This window comes from Lathyrus oleraceus, chromosome 1 (assembly GCF_024323335.1).
Source record: "Lathyrus oleraceus cultivar Zhongwan6 chromosome 1, CAAS_Psat_ZW6_1.0, whole genome shotgun sequence".
Classification (NCBI taxonomy): Eukaryota; Viridiplantae; Streptophyta; class Magnoliopsida; order Fabales; family Fabaceae; genus Lathyrus; species Lathyrus oleraceus.
The window spans coordinates 157,016,353-157,035,618 of NC_066579.1; the positions used below are offsets into that span (position 1 = coordinate 157,016,353).

Here is a 19,266-nt window from a genome sequence, read left to right on the forward strand (position 1 = left end):
CATCCTAGCATGTTGGGTGAGTTCCATAAAAGATAATTTTTGCTCAAATAAAGACAATAAAACTATTGTCAATGTTCCATTCTTCCTATATAATTGCAAAATAGTTATTAATATTACTTTTAATAGGTTATAATTTTTTCTTAAGTTTTCTTTTAAAAAATACTTAATTTGGATAGAGTTGTCTTTAATTTTTTTTAAAAATAAAATAAGTGATTGGTCTTATCATGAATTAATTTGAGATATCAATTTCATTGGCTATCCTATCATCAAAAAGTAAGTTCAATAGAATACGGAACAAAGACTTTTGTTTGTATTGATAATAACTCTTTTCAACACAAGAAAACATTTTATATTTTAAATCTGGTTTTAAGAACAATACATTTCTTTTGTGAGAGACCCATCTTATATTAATTTAAAATTTTAAAATAATAAAGGTAGGAGTTCTCCATTATAAATACTCAAAGTATAACATTTCTAATTAATGTGAAATTTTTCTACACTAATCACACTTGTAATTCTTTTTCAAAATATATCTATCTATATATATATATATATATATATATATATATATATATATATATATATATATATATATATATATATATATATATGCTTGTTGAATGGGGAGGATACCTCATTTGATAAGATGGAAACTTCATGGAACTCTGATATTCTTAAAGTAGAATATAGTGTGTTTGGATGGATTGCTTTTGTGGCTTGGTCTACTAGTTTCTACCCTCAACTTTTCATGAACTTCTCAAGAAAAAGGTATTCAATTTTCTCTTTAATCTCATTATTTTATCTTCTCTCTTGAAAATAAGTTTGTTCACTTGTAAAATTGCAGTGTGGTTGGTTTGAACTTCAATTATCTGCTACTGAACAACTCCAAACAAACCTTATACCTTATCTACAACGCCTCTTTGTACTTCAGTTCTACGGTTCAGTTTCAATACCACAAAAAGTATGGCTTTGATCAGGTATTCATTTCGAAATTGAGTCCACTGTAATCGGAGTTTTGACACACTTAAGTTGTTTATTTTGGGGATTCATCACTTTTTTTTCTTCCATCTTCGTCTTATTTTGCAACTTCATAAACAGTAGAATTGATTCTTTTAAATTTGTCAATTATAAGATTGTATATTAAACTTTAAAAAAATTAAAGGACAAAAAGCTTTCCTAGGCCACAAGTTTTTTTTTTAATTTAGTAGACTAATAGTATCTTTCTAAAATAAAATATCTTAAATTAGTGCCCCACCACAATGAAAAAGTAACGTAGGGAACTAAAATAAATAATTTAGCTGACATTGACAAACAATACTTTAATTGTTTTAATATAATTTAATAAAAACTTAATTTCTTTAAACAATTTTAATTAATTTTTAAATCTGTATATAAATTAAAGGATAAAAAACTTCCCATGTCAATTATTATTTTTTTGTTTATGACTAGATTTCCACTAGTTCAAAATTTCATCATCTAAATTTAAATTTGCACCCTCTTGCAATCGGATATATTTGCATGATTATTAATTAAACTGATTTATAGAATAAACAACAAATATTTTTAATTGTTTGAATATAGTACATTTAACATTTTTTATTTAATTTTGATTGAGAAACATATTTTTATGATTAAAAAGATGGAGGAAATACTTAATTTTTAAGTTGTAATTGCATCTTAAAGCAACCAAGGACTTAATTTATTTAAGAGTTTAAAGTAGTAAATTTTTTTGGAAATAGATATATCCAATATATTAGAAATTAGAATAGTTAATTTTTACATAATTTTTTTTTATTAAGTATCCTTAAAAAGTGCTTCCCAAAATGATACAACTCCAAAAAAATATACCAACCACCAATAATACATTAATGTGCCAGCTGTGAGAAATGTATCATGTTCCAAAACTTTTGTGTACGTATGTATGTTCATGTTTGAATCCAAAATCATTAACTGTGTTTGGAAATATGTTAAATTTCACAAGTTTATTTCCCTTTAATTAATTATAACTAATTATTTATAATAATTAATAATAAATAGAGATAGTTTTATAAAATTATTATTTTTATTCATTAACTTTTTATTATTTTTCAATAAAACTTTTTAACTGTTTTAATTTATGTGAAACAACCATAAACGAGTTAGGTACTACTTATTTAAACATGCACTCATTCATGAAAGTTAGTAATCCAGATATTATTTAAAGTAATGGAAAAAAAATCACAAGTTTTTAATTTTTAAATAGTTTTTGAAATTATTTAAACTCAGTTTTGACAACATACTTTGTAATATCGTCATTTAAGAAAGTGTGTAATTGATATTTTAAATTCTTTTCTATCATAGATGATACCAGTAGCTGTAAATGACGTTGCATTCTCAGTTCACGCTGTTCTAATAACCTTAGTGTTGTTGTTCCAAGTTGTTATATACGAGGTATTATTTTACAATCAATATTATCATTTTTTTGGATTTATTATTATTATTACTATTATTATTATTATTATTATTATTAAATTGTATGTAACTTCAATACAATCTCACAACCATATCACATAATATATAGAAAGCTAGTGCCTAATGATTTTCTATGTTGTTAAAATTTTCTGCAGCGAGGAAGTCAATCAATATCAAAAATCACAATCGGAATTATTACTGTGGTGTGGGTAACTGTTGGAGTTTGTTTCTTCATAGCATTCCCTTCCAATTCATGGCTTTGGCTAGTTTCTATCTTCAAGTGAGATATATTTTTATTTCTATCATATTTTGTAAAGAAATAAATAACTTCTAACAAAAACAAGTAAACGGATAAATAAAATATTCCCTTAGCCAATTTTTGAATCTAAAATTAGAGCATCAAATTTAAAAAATAAATAATAGTTTTCACTTTGTAATGAACTGAGATTGTTAGTTATATGTGATCAGGATTCAAATTTTAAATTCAGTATTTTGTTTTTGTTTTTAAATATCTGTATTAAAATAAATATTTGGTTATATTTCAACTTATTAAATATTGAAATGAATATTTTGTGCAGCACAATGCAAGTACTCCTGACATCTATCAAATATATTCCACAGGTTAGAATTGATTTCTTTCATTATGTTTCTTAAATTGAAAAGTCATATGCATATAGTAGTTTACAATTAAAAAGTTAAGTTGAACTAGTAAAGTTGAACTATATTTAATCTAATATAAGTTATTGGACTATTGTTATCGTAAGCTATACTCAATTTAGTAATTTTGAAAAGTTGAGTTTACTTTTGTTGAAGTATGCGTCAAAAAACTCAAAGTGAAAGGAGATTATTTTGGGTGAGTTGAATGGCTCAACGATCAAAAGTGGTCAGCATTCGTTAAATGTTGTTTAACGGTTAATGTTTGGTTAATAATCAATGGTTAGTCAATGTCAATAATATTTAATGGTCAATATTTTGGTTGTCTAAGGGGAAGTATGAGTAGTGAGAGAAACTTTACAGAGATAAGGGTAAAAAAATTTATGATTCATTTCTTCTAAGAATTTGGTATGTTTTTAAGGATATTCAAAGGGACTGAAAAACACTTGTGATATATTGGATCGAACTCTAGTATGGTCGAATGATAGCTTTTTGGTTCGATAATTCGACAGGACTTTAGCATGTCGTTGAAGTCTATTTACATGTTGTAGTCAAAGTATGCTAGAATTGTTAACATATCGAATTGAGTCTATTTGTTATGCTCAATTGTTTAAGTTAGCTTGTTCTCTAAGTTAACTTGTGTAATTGGTGTGTGTGTAAAAATCCATTAGGTTAGTATGTTAGTTTTCTTATAAATATTATACTAGTCTCTCATCATTGCAATAATGCAAATCCTAATTAGGGTGAGAGATGTTATTTGCTATTCTGTAACACTTGTAATCTTGTTTCAAAGAGAAAGTAAAAAATAATAATTTATAACCAATTTCATTGTGTTCTTATTGTTTTATTCTTTTCTATCCTTGTGAGTTTCTTACCAATCAAGAAACCAATTAGACTTTATAATTCTGGCATCGTTTTCACAACAAATTGGTGCAGTGAGCGTAGAGAAAATGCCGTTAATAAAGTATGAGATTGAAAAGTTCACCGGAGTGAACGATTTCGATTTGTGGCGCTTGAAGATGAAATCCCTACTACTTCAGCAGGGTTATTTAGAAGTGTTGAAGAGAGCCACAACCATGGATGTTGCGTTAAAGGATAAAGAAAAAATGACTATGGTAGAGAAAGTCCACGTCGCCATCTTATTGAGCTTTGGTGATAAGGTTCTTCGACAAGTTTCGAAGGAGACGAAAATGTCGGGTCTTTAGGAGAAAATCGAAAATTTGTACATGACCAAATCATTGGTCAATCGCTTCTACGTGAAGCAAGCTCTGTATTCATTCAAGATGAGTGAGGACAAAGTTCTGGCTGAGCAGTTGGATATGTTCAATAAACTGATTCTTGATCTAGAAAATATCGATGTAAAAATCGAGGATGAAGATTAAGCATTGTTACTGTTGTGTGTTTTGCCTATAATGCATGCTCACTTCAAATAAACTCTCTTGTATGGAAGAGAGTCTCTGACCTTTGAAGAAGTTCAATCAGTCTTGTATTATAAGAATTTGAACAAATGAAAGGAATACAAGCCATCTTTGACTGGTGAAGGTCTGCCGGTTAAGGAGAAATTCACAAAGAGAGATGGCAAGTTCGACAAGAAGAAGGGTAAAAGTCAGTAGAAGTCTTATAGTGTTGATGCATTTGGTATTCAATGTTATCATTGTAAGAAAGAGGGTCATACAAGAAAAGTGTTCCCTGAACGCCTGAAAGATCATGGAGGTAAGGATAATGGCAACCCATCCATTGTTCAAGATGTTTTCGACTTATCTGATGTTCTTGTGGTTTTAAGCGGCTCTCAAGTAAAGAGTGGATTATGGATTCAGGTTGCACTTGGCACATGACTCCAAACAAATACTTGTTCGAGGAACTATGTGATCAAGATGATTTATTTGTATTTTTTGGAAACAATAAAGCTTGCAAGATTACATGTGTTAGATATGTGAGATTGAAACTCCATGATGAGTCAATAAGGTTGTTGACTAAAGTCAGGTATGTACCTGTTTTGAAGAGAAATTTGATTTCTCTTGGTGAATTCGACAAGAAAGGATATATTTTCCAAGGAAATAAAAGTATTCTAAAAGTCATGAAGTGGTCGAGGGAAGTCCTAAGAGGTGTGAAGAAACAAGGCTTATAAACCTTTGAGGTTGAAGTTGTCAGTGGTTCTGCAGATGTTGCATCCACGAAATATTTGCGGAAGACAAAAATTTGTCACATGAGATTGAGCCATGTCAGTGAAAAGGGCCTGGTCGAATTGGGGAAACAAAATCTACTTGGTGGGGAGAAAGTCGAAAAGCTGAAGTTTTGTGAACCCTGTGTACTTGGAAAATCTTGCAGAGTGAAGTTCAATAAAGGCAAACAAAGAACACATGGATCCCTTGAATATATCCATGCGTATCTTTAGGGGTCTACGAGGTGTCAATCACATTCAGGAGCAAGGTATTTTCTATCCATAGTCGACGATTATTCTAGAAAGTTATGGGTATTCGTCCAGAAAACTAAGGATGAAACTTTTGAGAACTTCAAAAGTTGGAACACTCTGGTAGAAAATCAGGCTAGCGGGAAGGGCAAAAGGTTGAGAACCGAAAATGGCATTGAATTTTACAGTAAGGCGTTCAATAGTTTTTGTGCAGCCTCTGGTATTTCAAGGCACAAAACTACTGCAGGTACTCCCCAACAAAATGGTTTTTCTGAAAGGTTTAATCAAACCATTTTAGAAAGAGTTAGATGCATTTGACTAGTGTTGGGTTAAAGATGGTGTTTTGGGCAGAGGCTGTTTCGACAATAGCATATCTGATAAACAGATGTCCTTCGAGTGTGTTAGATATGAAAACACGTGGAGAAGTTTGGTCAGGACATCCACAAGATCTCGATAAACTTAAAGTATTTGGCTGTATAGCCTATGCTCATATTAGGAAAGACAAGGTCAAACCTAGAGCTCTGAGATGGATGTTCATAGGATACCCTGAAGGAGTAAAAGCTTATATGTTATGGTACCTAGAGTCAGGTCACAAGAGGTGTATCATCAATCGAGATGTAGTTTTCAATGAACCAGGAATTACGTTCAAGAAAAGTGATGACGTTGGTCGAAGTACCAAGATCTCTGAAGAAGAGCTGGAACAGGAATATATTCCTGTTGAGGTGGAGCATAGTGATGTTGAAGTGCATAACCCATATGAAGTCGAAGAAGAAGCAGAAGCTGATGTCTAAGATGAGGGAACTGTCTATGACTACTTATTGGCAAGATATAGGCCGAGAAGAGTCATCAAGCCACCTCAAAGACTTGGGTATGCATATCTCATAGTTTATGCCTTAATCTCTGCAAGTGGGGTTCTAGATGAAGAACCTAGATACTATAATAAAGTTATGAGGAGTTGAAATAAGACTGAATGGCTGAAGTCCATGGATGATGAGATGAAGTCTCTTCATGATAAACAAACCTGGGAACTGATCAAGAAACCTGCTAGGGCCAGGTTAGTCAGTTGTAAGTGGATTTTCAAAGTTAAGGAAGGAATCGAAGAAGTGACGTCGAAGAGATACAAGGCAAGATTGGTCGCAAGGGGTTTCACTCAGAAAGAAGGTGTCAACTTCAATGATGTGTTCTCTCCTGTTGTGAAGCATGGGTCCATTCGAATGTTACTTTCCATAGTGACACAATTCGACCTAGAATTGGAACAAATGGATGTGAAAATTGCTTTCTTGTATGAAGATCTAGATGAAACAATCTTGACGAGGCAACCTGAAGGGTATGTAGATAAGGGTAAGGAAGATTATGTGTGCAACATGAATAGATCTTTATATGGACTGAAACAATCTCCGTGATAGTGGAATAGGAGATTCAAAAAGTTCATGGCACACATAGGTTTCATTAGAAGTCAGTTTGATCACTGTTTTTACTTCAGATTTTGACTTGGAAATTCATTTGTTGTTTTGTTGCTTTCTGTGGATGATATTATCATAGAAATAAACAATATCGAGGATGTAATGAAGGTGAAGGCTGAACTCAATAAGGAGTTTAATATGAAGGATCTGCGAGCAGCATCCAAGATTCTTGGGATTGACATCCGAAGAGACAGAAAGCAGTCGAAATTATGCTTATCTTAAGAGACATACATATGAAAGATTTTTGACAAGTTTGACATGTCGAATTCAAAGCCTATTGTGACTCCGACAAACCTTCAATTCAAGATGAGTACAAATCAATGTCCCAGTACTGAGGTCAAAGGAGCTTATATGAATAGCATCTCATATGCTAATATATTAGGTTCTTTGATGTATGTTATAGTCTGTACTAGACCAGACATAACATATACAACAAGTCTTGTAAGAAGGTACTTGGCGAATCATGGAAAGGCTCACTAGAAAGCATTGAAGTAGATTCTAAGGTACATAAATGAGTCTCTGAACAGAGTCCTGATTTATGGTGGAGCATGTGGTGAAAATAGTAAAGCAAAAATCGAAGGGTATGTTGACTCTGATTATGCAGGTTGCCTGGATTCCAAAAATTCTATTTCTGGATATGTGTTCACTATGTTTGGCATAGAAATCAGTTGGGAAGCAACACTTCAGAAGGTTGTTTCCTTATCAACCACTGAAGTGGAATATATCACCCTTATTGAAGCTGTTAAAGAAGCATTATAGCTTGAAGGTTTTGCTAAGGAACTAAAACTTCAAGGTCGAGTTATCACTGTTAAATGTGATAGTCAAAGTGCTATACACCTGTCGAAGAATTCAGCCTATCATGAGCGAACCAGACACATCGATGCGAGGCTGCATTTCGTCAGAGGGGTAATCGAGCATGGAGAAGTCCAAGTGCTAAAGATTTCGACATATCATAGTGTTGCTGATATGATCACTAAGACACTATCAAGTTGCAAGTTTTTCCAATGTATGCAGTTGATAAATCTGCATGAAGAAATCTAGTTTGTTCCCTTGATTTTATAGAGTTTGTTCCAAGGTTGAGATTTGTGAGATATTTGATCGAACTCTAGTATGGTCAAAGGGTATCTTCTTGGTTCTACAATTCGACAAGATCTTAGCATATCGTCGAAGTCGGTTCACATGCTATAGTCGAAGTATGCTAGGATTGTTAGCACGTTGAATTAGGTGTGTTTGTTATACCCAATTGTTTAAGTTAGTTTGTTCTCTAAGTTAACTTGTGTAATGAGTATGCGTGTAAAAGCCCATTAGGTTAGTATGCTAGTTTTCTTATAAATAACATACTAGTCTGTCATCATTGCAATAATGCAAATCCTAATTAGGGTGAGAGAGGTTATTTGCTATTATGTAACACTTGTAATCTTGTTTCGAAGAGAAAGTAAAGAATAGTAATTTATATCCAATTTCATTGTGTTCTTATTGTTTTCTTCATTTTTATCCTTGTGGGTTTCTTATCAATCAAGAAACAAATTATACTTTGTAATTCCAACATCGTTTTCAGAACAACACTTATAAGTATCTGGAGTTTGTGTAATTCATTTATTAAGAGTTAGAGAGATTGAGAAACACTTGGGTAGAAAATAAATTTTGTTCTTGAAACTGGAAGACTATATTTTCTTGTAAATTTTGAAGTATAGTGAATTTGAGAGAAATCCTATTCCCAAAATATATCGATTTGATCGAACTGAGTAAACAAATCCTTTTGTACTCGTCTTTTATCTTATTCTTCTTGCTTGTTTTGATTTTCTAACATCCTCTATATGTACATTAAATTTTCTTGAGGTAATTTATTTTAGTTGTCATCGTTCCTTGCACCAAACATCAAAGTTCTTGGTATGCTTAATATATCATCAGATTTCGCAACAAGTGAAGTCTATCATGGGGAAAATGAGTTACATTAATGAGCGACTCTCATGATATCTAAATGGGATATAAAGATATTTTCCATATACAACATCTTTAGGTTGTGGAAAGTGAATATGCAAACAATATTAATTCATGAAAGATCTGTAGAAGCATGGGAGGATGAGACATTAATACTTGTGTGCCTAATAGAAGTAGAGAAGACCGATATGGTGGATAAGGCAACAAGTGCAATCATATTGTGCCTTAGAGAGAATTTAAGGGAAGTCTTGAGAGAGATGAATGTGGCTTGATGTGGAGAAAATTTTAATTACTATATATGACCAAGTCTTTGCCTCACATATTAAATCTGAAACAATAACTCTACTCATTCGGAATGGTAAATAACAAATCCATTGAGGTAGAATTGACATTATTTTACAAGATCATTGATAGCTTATAGAATATTGAGGTGGATATTAATGATGAGGATGAGGTTCTAATCTTGATAAGCTCATTAAACATATCAACAATTCAAAGAAGATTGAGTAAGTTCATTGACCGGGCCTAGAAATATGGACAATTAGTATCTCGGGTTATTATAAATATGGTATTTTGTCACTTTTGTTGTTAAGATGAAAAAAAGAGGGGAAATATGGTAATTCTTGTGAGAGAAACTTATAGATGTTAACACTAATACTCATGCATAGGTAATTCATATGTATTTTATCCTATATGATTTTTCATTCCTAAGCTCTTATATTCCTAACTATATACATTTTGATAAATCTATTTTGATTGTTGACTCAAAGAAACGTATTTTTTTTAAATTAAATGTTGACCTATTTACTTCATACATTTTTACATTAATAAATTTGTTAATATGCATCAAAGCAAATCTTGGTCAAGATTATAGAATTGTAACTGTGATGTTAAACCCCAAAATACAGGCAGTTATGAACTTCAAGTTAAAGAGCACAGATGGATTTTGCATCGGAAATGTGTTGATAGATTTTATTGGAGGAATATCAAACTTTGCTCAGATGGTTACACAATCAGTTGATCAAAGTATGATTTTATTTTTAAATTCACTTTAAACACTATCATTTGAAATAACTTGATGCATCAATGGATATAATGAATGATTATTTATTTTTATTTTTGTCATTCACATAGATTCTTGGGTGAATTTCTCTGGAAACCTTGGCAAAGTATTGTTATCCCTGGTATGCATTTTTCTCCTCTTATTTATTCAGTATTGATTTTTTTCACAATTATTAATTAATGTTAAAAATTTTAGGTGTCCCTTTCCTTTGATATTATATTCATGTGTCAACGTTATGTGCTTTATCCATCAAATAAAACACCATCAATTCCTATGTCTAAACTCAATGACAAAGTTAAAGAGCCCCTCATAAAGTCTCTTAATCAGCCATTAGCAACAAATCTGCATGCAGCTGAAAATGTTTGAATTTGAAATTAAGTTTGGTCACACTACATAGAATTAGTCACCTGTATGGTTTTAGCATGTACAGGTAAAGTTCCTCTATTGCATTTCAAGTCTTACTTTAATGGTAAGAGCTTATGCTTGTAACTTTATGATACTAAATTCAAATCTTTTTAAAAATTATTGTAAAATAATCATTAATGCACTTTGATTGTAATAACTATTTTGTAAAGAAATGTAAAGAAAAAATTGAAAATAATTTGATCAAACAGCATGCACAAGGGGAACAAATTTAAAGTTGTAGGAGCAAAGAGTGATTCCTAACGCAAAAAGAACTCACTAATCAATCCGAGATGTGGATCGGAGAACCATAAAAAAGAAATACAAACACTCAAATCTAAATAATGACACCAAAATATATATATATATATATATATATATATATATATATATATATATATATATATATATATATATATATATATATATATATATATTCATTTTTGTTAAGATATGAATGCTCGGAAAACACCAAAATCTAAATAACAACACCAACATAAAGGTATATATATATATATATACATATATATATATATATATATATATATATATATATATATATATATATATATATATATAATTTTTTGCCAAGATATGAATGCTCGGGAAACCATCGTATTGGAAGTTCATATTCACTGAAGTCCTTCGTAACCACTGATTTTCTATCTAATTCAGGTTCTGTAATGAAACAGTGACGCAATATGTGGAAGTCAATTTTTGATTCTCGTATTTTCCACAATTGCATGTTTGCTCCTCGATTCTTCTGTTGAAAGCCTTTTCAATTTATCAAATCAAGAGTTCTCGAAATCGAACACGAATATTCATCGCGTTCGACCATATCAAGTAGCATATAGACTTTTATTATATGAATTTCCAGATTCTTAACTTCCATACTTTTCAGCAATTGTTAAATCTAGAGTTGCTTCTTCTGCCGCATTACGCCAAACCGCAACTGATATCGCTGTTGCTCAAGCAGCGATCAATGAACGTCTTTGCCTCCTCTTCAAAGTGTTGTAGATCAGGTATAAACACACTTTGTTGCATCCAAATCTACTCCAATATCCTTAAATTGCAGGACCTCATCCAATGTCTCCGGTCAGACCTCTGAAACCATCACCAACTATATAACCATAAGCATTGCTTGACTTTCAACTGTTGCGAGTCAATCTCTGAATATAAGGCGCCAATGAATTGTTGAAAAATATGTACAACATCGTTCAAAAATAGAATTCAAATACAACAAATGAGACGCTTCTCCGTCTAAAAGAAAGCCTACATAACGTTCTTCCACGAAGGAACACCGTGCAAGAACTTGTGTCAAAAGGTAGCCAAGTCGCCATCACTGAGCCAACCCTATTAAGAAGAGAAGAAGGTCAGAAATTTAAAAATCACCAGAAGAGTAAGAAGTGTCAGAGACATCCTCAAAGTCACGTAGTTTAACCCGGTATGCTCGTTTGATTTTTTCAACCACTATTTTGGTCACATTTTGATTTGCCTGAGCGTTTTAACCGGATATTTTTTATTTCAAAATTTAACAAAAACTTGTATGTTTCTGAAAAATTTATTTTGCACTGATCATTGTGGTGCAGACAGTTTATTTTTACGTCCAACTTTTATTCATTTTAAATCTACTTATTTTTATTTTATTTTGTTAAAACATTCGTAATAATTTAATAAGTTTTTCTATGTGTTCATTCTGATTTTATTTTAAGTAATTCTAAAGTCACTCCAAGGGCATTTTAGACATAAGTTAAAGATTATAATAACCAAACCCGTGTGTATATATATATATATATATATATATATATATATATATATATATATATATATATATATATATATATATATCATTGCATAAGGTGAGGGAGCCAGCCAATGATCAAACCCGCGACGCCAACTGTAGGAGAGTGTTTGGGTTGTTTTTTTTTCCATCAAAATCCCACTTCATGAGTTAGGAGAGAGAGAGAGAGAGAGAGAGAGAGAGAGAGAGAGAGAGAGAGAGAGAGAGAGAGAGAGAGAGAGAGAGAGAGAGAGAGAGAGAGAGAGAGAGAGAGAGAGAGAGGGAAAAACCATTTTCTTCCTCTTTTATCAGGGCATAGTTGGTTGGATAAAAGAAAGAAAAAACAACTTTTAGAGAAAATTTAGTTTTCTTCTTTGTACGCAGACCTCCGCGACACCACCCTTCTTCCATTACTTTTTTATCTCATATTCTCCTTCCATTCATCTTCCTCTCCTACGAGACTGAACCACTCACGTCCACTATCACCTCAACCTAACTGATCTACCACATAATTTGTCATTGTTTCCTTCAACCTCATAACTCCTCTTCAAATCTCACTGAAAAAACATCCCTTTCTCCATTGTTACAATCTTAAGACCACCTCAATTCTCACACGAACAATATAGAAACCTTCATGTTTTTCCAACATGTAACCTGTTCATAAAAAACCAAACATAACATAATCTTCTTCATATTTTCTCCATCCACTCATTACAAATAAAGACTACCTCCTGTGTAGACTACACACTCAATCAACACAAAACCACATTCTTCTTCACTCAAACACCTGCCATCAACCTACACTCACTCACTTCTCCCACTTATTCTTCTTCACCTGCCATTATTTCCTCCACCTCTAACTATTTCCTAAACGCCACCACCAACAACTTTATGACACCTTTTGATCCACCGGGAACCTTCAAACAACCACCTCCCTTCGAAACCTCAACATTCGGAAAACCACCCAACTCAGATGCCCTATTTTTGAACCTTTTCTCCACCGTACAACCTCCATCATTTACCACCATGATTCCCTTTCGGCGAGACAACAACAAGTCAATCAACTCAACTTGCTATTGGAAGATTATTTGCATTTCGATAACGGTTTCGAGTTTGGTTTGGTCGCGTGTTCATATTGTATCTATTTTTTTGCAGTAGCATAAACATTCCTATGATTCAAATTTTAGTTTGAATCTTCCGTTTCCATTGCGTATGTACTGTTTGTTTGGTTTATGTTTATTTTGTTTTTGTTTTCGATTTGATTGTCTTGGGTTTTTTGACTTCCTGAGATTTTGAATGTTGTAACATTTTTGAAATGATTTAATGAGTAATACATTATTGCTGTTTGTTAATGTGATTTTTTGAAATCGATTTTGGAAGTTTTGTTTGCATTATCGATTTTGTTGGATTTTGGCATATTACTCTTCATGTGGGTTCACTTTGCAATGTGTGGAAGAATTGAAACAATGTTATTTTGTGCATGGGAAACATGTTAGCCTGTGTTTGTTTTTTCATGAGTTTTTTTCCATCATATGCGTTTTTTTTCCTTTTTATGTTATTGGTGTCCATTGTTTGACATGATGAGGCTAGTGGTTGAGATGGTTGAGACTCTGGTCTCCCAATTCCCCTAACTTGGGTTCAATTCCAATGTGCCACCTTTTTTTTTTGAGGTTTTTGAGTTGTTTTCATTTAATGCAATTTTCATGTTTTATATCAATCCACTCCATTCTTTGTCACGATGGAATCATGGTTGATTTGGTTAGGCATTAGTCTCCCAACTCCTATGACCTAGTTTCCACCCTTGCCTGCCACACATTCTTATTTTTGTGGTTTTTTCTATTTTTCCCCACTTTTTGTTGTTTTTGGCATTTCCTTTTAATCAAATAAATTGTAATTTTTTATAGGTTTGTAGCATTTAGCTCTTTCTATTTACACTTTATTTGTAATTTCATTTTATGTTTATTTTTTTCCATTTTATTTCGATTATGATATTTGTAATGTTGCAATATTAATGATTAATAAAGTATGACGTGCGTGGAGTTTTGTTCTGTTTCTTTGGTTTATTTTCATTGCTAAAAATCTGATTTTAATCTGCAGATTCGACATTTTCATGTTTTTATGCCACCGATTTTTTATTGATACATTGATTGTATTTCTCTATGTTATGACCCTTTGCATACGACGTCTCATTTGTTGTCGATGCGCACAAACCGACTTTGAGCACATTACCTAGTGATTCGCTTGCATTTCTCGACTTCTTGCTTATTTTATTTGTCGATTGTGAGGTTTACTTAATTTCGATTTTGATATCGTTTTTCTTTGCCATACGTATTAAACCTCACTTTATGACTTCATTCTTGAGCATCTTGAGTTTCATTCCCATTCTATTTTTCCATGATACGTCCTACGTTATAATTTCTCTTGATTCATGATAACAAACAACGATCCAACTTCGTTGTTGTTTAAATCGAATTCGAACTCAATTTTTATTTACCTTGCACATCCTTACGTTATGTGACATCCATTCACATCCTCGCATCGTGATCTTAATCCGTGCACGTTTAATTATTTTACTTCTTTCGATTTAATTATTATAAAAGTGTGTGGTTATGTTGCTATCTCCAATTCACATGGCATACTCTTGAGCTTTCTTACAATGATACCATTTTCTCATGCACGTACACTCATTTGCTTGCGTTTGTTGATTGGGTTTTCCTTTAATCGTTTCATTATCTCATATCCCCATTCGACAAATGTAACCCCACTCCCATGACGTGTAATAATTTTATCGTTTTATTCTTTATTTTCTATTTTTTAGTAGTTTCTAACACGGGAATAAAATCAACCATTTCTAAAAAAACAAAAATAAAAACTCGATCCAACGTCGAGTATTTTCTCAAGAAACAACACCATTTCAAACTTTCCATCTTTCAAACCATTCTATTAAACCATCTTGCAATCGATCATCAAATGTTTGATCCAACGTCAAGTCATTTTCATAATGAAAATAAAAAACACTTAACCACTATTGAACACTTTTCAATAAAAAGGATGAAAGGAATGGGGTGTAGTCCACGAGCTCCTGAGAGCTAAGATCTGAGATGTAGTTCTCGTCAATCTAAACACTCATCATCCTTAAATCAATTCCACAACGTGTAATAAACCTCGACTAGATTCGAGTGCGCTTTCTCAAGCTAAACTTCAAAAACATCTAAAATATCAATATCCTTTTTGCAATTAAGATGAAAAATGAGTGGGGTGTAGTCCACGAATTCCCGAGAGTTAGGAACCGAGATGTAGTTCCCGCCTCTCCAAACTCTCTCATCATCCAAAGCCCCTTCAAACCAATCTAACTCTTTTCTCGTCGCTGCACGATTAATCCTTAAACCCTTTTCTCAAACGAAAGGTACTTTGTCTCGAGACGACGCAAAAACAATGTTTCGTCCACTTGAACGTGTGAGTAAGCTTGCGACGTTGCCCACAAGTGTTGATTTATAAATCCATTCGGCACTGATGCGAACATTCCCTTATCCACATATTTTAGGTAGCCATCAATGTTTTCGTCGATTAAGACAAAGTAGCTTTCGCTAAAATTGACGAACAAACAAACATTTTCTACCCAGAACTACGTAAATCGTGAGTTCTCTATTGCACCCAGATATACGTAGGAGCGATATTTGTAAATCTTGTCAGGAACATTAATAAAAAAAATACAAAAAAAAATTCTCTTTTCTTTTTCCCTTTTAATAACTCGAGAAGCATAACATTTACAAGCTAACACTAACGCGCACAACTAACCTAATTGTTCCCGTTGAGTACAACGGATGTGGGGGGTGCTAATACCTTCCCCTTGCGTAATCGACTCCTGAACCCTGATTTAGTTTTGACGACCAATATCATTTCCGTTCTTTCTTTGGTTTTATCAATATTTCCCCTTTTGTTTTTAGGAATAAATAAAGTTCGATGACGACTGTGTTTAGTCCATCTCCTGAGCGTGCGATTGCGCTTCGCTAAGTCGTGTTCTCATTTTTCGAGGTGCAACAAATACAACGGGAATGGAGATCTAGACGAGTGCGTGCTAATTGACATTGAACGATTGAATTACTTCCATGATCACAAAGCCTCCAAGTGTAAAAAATTTGTGCTAACTTTGATTGGACCAACCAGTTTATGGTTCAACGCTTTACCAGACGGGAGCATTGGGTCTATGACAAACCTTTGTGAGAGATTCACAAATCATTTCACTGAGCGAAAAAGGAAGCCAGTGACAATAGCTTCCTTGAGTGGGATTACTCAATGAAAGAAGAAGAGCCTACAATCTTACATTGACCGATTCACGCAAGTGGCCGTGGAAGTAGATAGAGTCGTAGAAGGTCTCAAGTTTTGGATATTCGAGAATGACCTACTGAGGGATATCCCTTTTAGACATAAGCTAAGGAAAAGAGAAGCGTATACTATACATGAACTATTGAACAAGGCTCAATCTTTCATTAACCTTGAGGAAAAGCTAAACACTCGGTTTGATACCCGGTCGCTGTCGATGCCAATTTTAGCCGCCTGATGGGAAAAATGTCTCATCGGTGGAAAGATGAATTTGAAGGGGGAATTCATGCATGACCAGTATGATAATTACACGTCGTTGAATTCATAAAAGGAAAACATTTGTCAAGAGTGTGCTAACACAGAGTTTCGAAAGGGAGGAATTAGAGCCCCCTTTCCTATCATGGAGTCATCCCGAACAGATAAGACAAAGTACTTCCGCTTCCACAAAGGCCATGAACATAATACAAATGATTGCATATAGCTAAAAAAATCATATTGAGGGATTGATAAAAATAAGTTGGTTGTCCAAATACATGAAGGGGGGGGGGGAGAAAGAGAAGATTCGCCAAAGAGTAAGTATCCCTCAAAAGCTACAGATGATAGGACTAGTTGCAAAGATAAGGAGGCTATTAAGGGGAAACTCAATACATTGCCACTATCACTGGAGGGGCACCCTGAGAAAATATCCAGTCTAAAGGAATGATGAAAAGAAAGATCATCAAGATGCTCGCCGTCCATAAGAAGGATAGAGGTACGTCGACAAAAACTCCTAAACAATTATTGCTAGAGGTCTGGGACTATGAGAAAGTTAGGGGAACCCTAAACAAAATCTTTCCCTTAGTGATAACTACTATGTACCTCGAGAAAAGAAGTTTATGGACGTACGAAGGCGTTCAACGGTACGAAAAACTATCCACCGAGGTACGTTGAATTGATGATATATTTAGAAGACGGGAATGACATTCGGTCACTCATCTCATAGTTCTTTGTAGTTCCATGCAAAAGTGTTTACAATTGCATTCTTGGAAGGCCCTTTGCATCTACCTTGGACGTTGTAGCCTCATTGGTCTATTTCAAGCTCAAGTACCATAATATTCAAGGAAAGTCAGTCACAATAAATGTCGATCTCAAAGGAGAAAAAAGATTATATCAAGCACTCTAGCGAGACTAATGAGAAGGCAAGGAAATTGAAATCAACGTGGCATCCCTAGTCGGCCAGCTCAGAAGCATGAACGTCTAGCTTCTCAAAAGTGAATGATCTATAGAGAAACAAAATAAGAAGAATGAGTGGTGGATAATCCACTTGATTATATATATATATATATATATATATATATATATATATATATATATATATATATATATATATATATATATATATATATATATATATATATATATATATATATATATATTCACATTTAATGTTATTTTTGTATAATAGGATTTCTCGGATGTAGGATTGATTCTCAATTATTAATCAAATATTGTATGTTCTGAAATATTCATTTATTTATGATTGTGTAAGGTAACAGAGAGTCTGTGGTACGACCAAAGGGATCAATGCCCTAACACAAAGAATCAGGGTGCTATCACAAATGCCACGCGCATGCAGCCATTGCAATCAAATCCCCGCAACGTAAAGCGCGCACACACACACGCGCATAAAGAAAGTAGAAAAACCATTAACATGACATTAACGATCCACCATCTGGATGCTAGCCACTCTAGAGGCCGTGACGGGTTGGCCACACGTTGACCTCGGGCCGGGTTTTCATATGGGCAAGGGAAAGGGAATCAACCTTTGGTCGGGAACGGCCAGAGAGACGTTCAAGGTAAGACCTTGTAAGTTTGCACGGAATCTGGAACTCCGCATTTGGGATCAAACGCACATACATCAAAAAGGTAAACACAAAAACATGGCTACTATTTCATTACTAAAAAACTTTACACACATGATGCGACACAAAAAACCCCGGAAGGAAGGCTAGCCCAATAGGTAAATGACCTTCCCATCTTTGAGGATCTGATTCGGTCAAACCTGCTCCCTTAAATTATGAAGAGAATGGTGAAAATGCTCCATTTACTGCAAGATATTCTCAAAAGACTCTGAAACATCCGCAAGACTAGTAGTTAAACACTCAATTAAACAATGAGTTAAAGAGGCAATTTCGAGACACGGGGACTCTAGTTCTCTTTGAACCTCTAAAAGAGACATTTGAGTAGATGTTAGGAGAGCCCACGTAAAAGCTATAGAATTGTCCTTCCTTGTTGCGCCCCTCACTAAAAGAGTAACCTAGTTAGCAAGAGAGCGAAGGAGATTAAGGGAGCGTAAAACATTGTCTACTCTGGTAAGAGAAGTGGAAGCCTTTTGTATTTCTTACAGGTATGTATCCCGTTGGAGCGTTAGGCTATACATATTTTACTCAAACTGCTGCTTCTCCTTGCATTGCATGTCAGACCATGTAAGTATAAAGTGTGCAACCTAAGAGGGGGGATGGGAGGGGGGGGGGTGAATTATGTTTTGTGATATTTGAAGGTGAGAAAAACAAGAAAGGGGGGGTTTGAATTGTTTGAAAAATAAGCGCTTTTGCAAAATGAAATCACACAATGATTTTATACTGGTTCGCTTATAACACAAAGCTACTCCAGTCCACCCGGCCAAGGTGATTTCGCCTTCAACAAGGACTTAATCCACTAATCTTGAAAGATTACAAACAACCCCTAAGAGAGAAGAAAATCTCTTAGTCCTCTCAAGTCTACAGACTGCAAAGAGTCA

The 19,266-nt window shown here is 33.6% G+C and overlaps 1 protein-coding gene across 3 annotated transcripts in view; it reads left to right on the top strand.

The window, feature by feature from the left end:
• The first annotated feature begins 602 nt into the window (after positions 1–602).
• LOC127123676 (cystinosin homolog) overlaps positions 603–19,266 on the top strand; it is a 31,433-nt gene continuing 12,769 nt past the window's right edge. The window contains exons 1-8 of one of the 3 annotated variants that reach the window (XM_051053881.1): positions 603–768; positions 845–977; positions 2,341–2,430; positions 2,607–2,731; positions 3,030–3,072; positions 9,828–9,945; positions 10,054–10,103; positions 10,178–10,583. In XM_051053881.1, the coding sequence (XP_050909838.1) occupies positions 647–768; positions 845–977; positions 2,341–2,430; positions 2,607–2,731; positions 3,030–3,072; positions 9,828–9,945; positions 10,054–10,103; positions 10,178–10,348 (852 nt within the window). In that variant the 5' untranslated portion in view covers positions 603–646 and the 3' untranslated portion in view covers positions 10,349–10,583. Of the gene's footprint in view, positions 769–844; positions 978–2,340; positions 2,431–2,606; positions 2,732–3,029; positions 3,073–9,827; positions 9,946–10,053; positions 10,104–10,177; positions 10,584–19,266 lie in introns of those variants that run through there. The other 2 variants (XM_051053893.1, XM_051053889.1) reach the window with 2 other exon arrangements.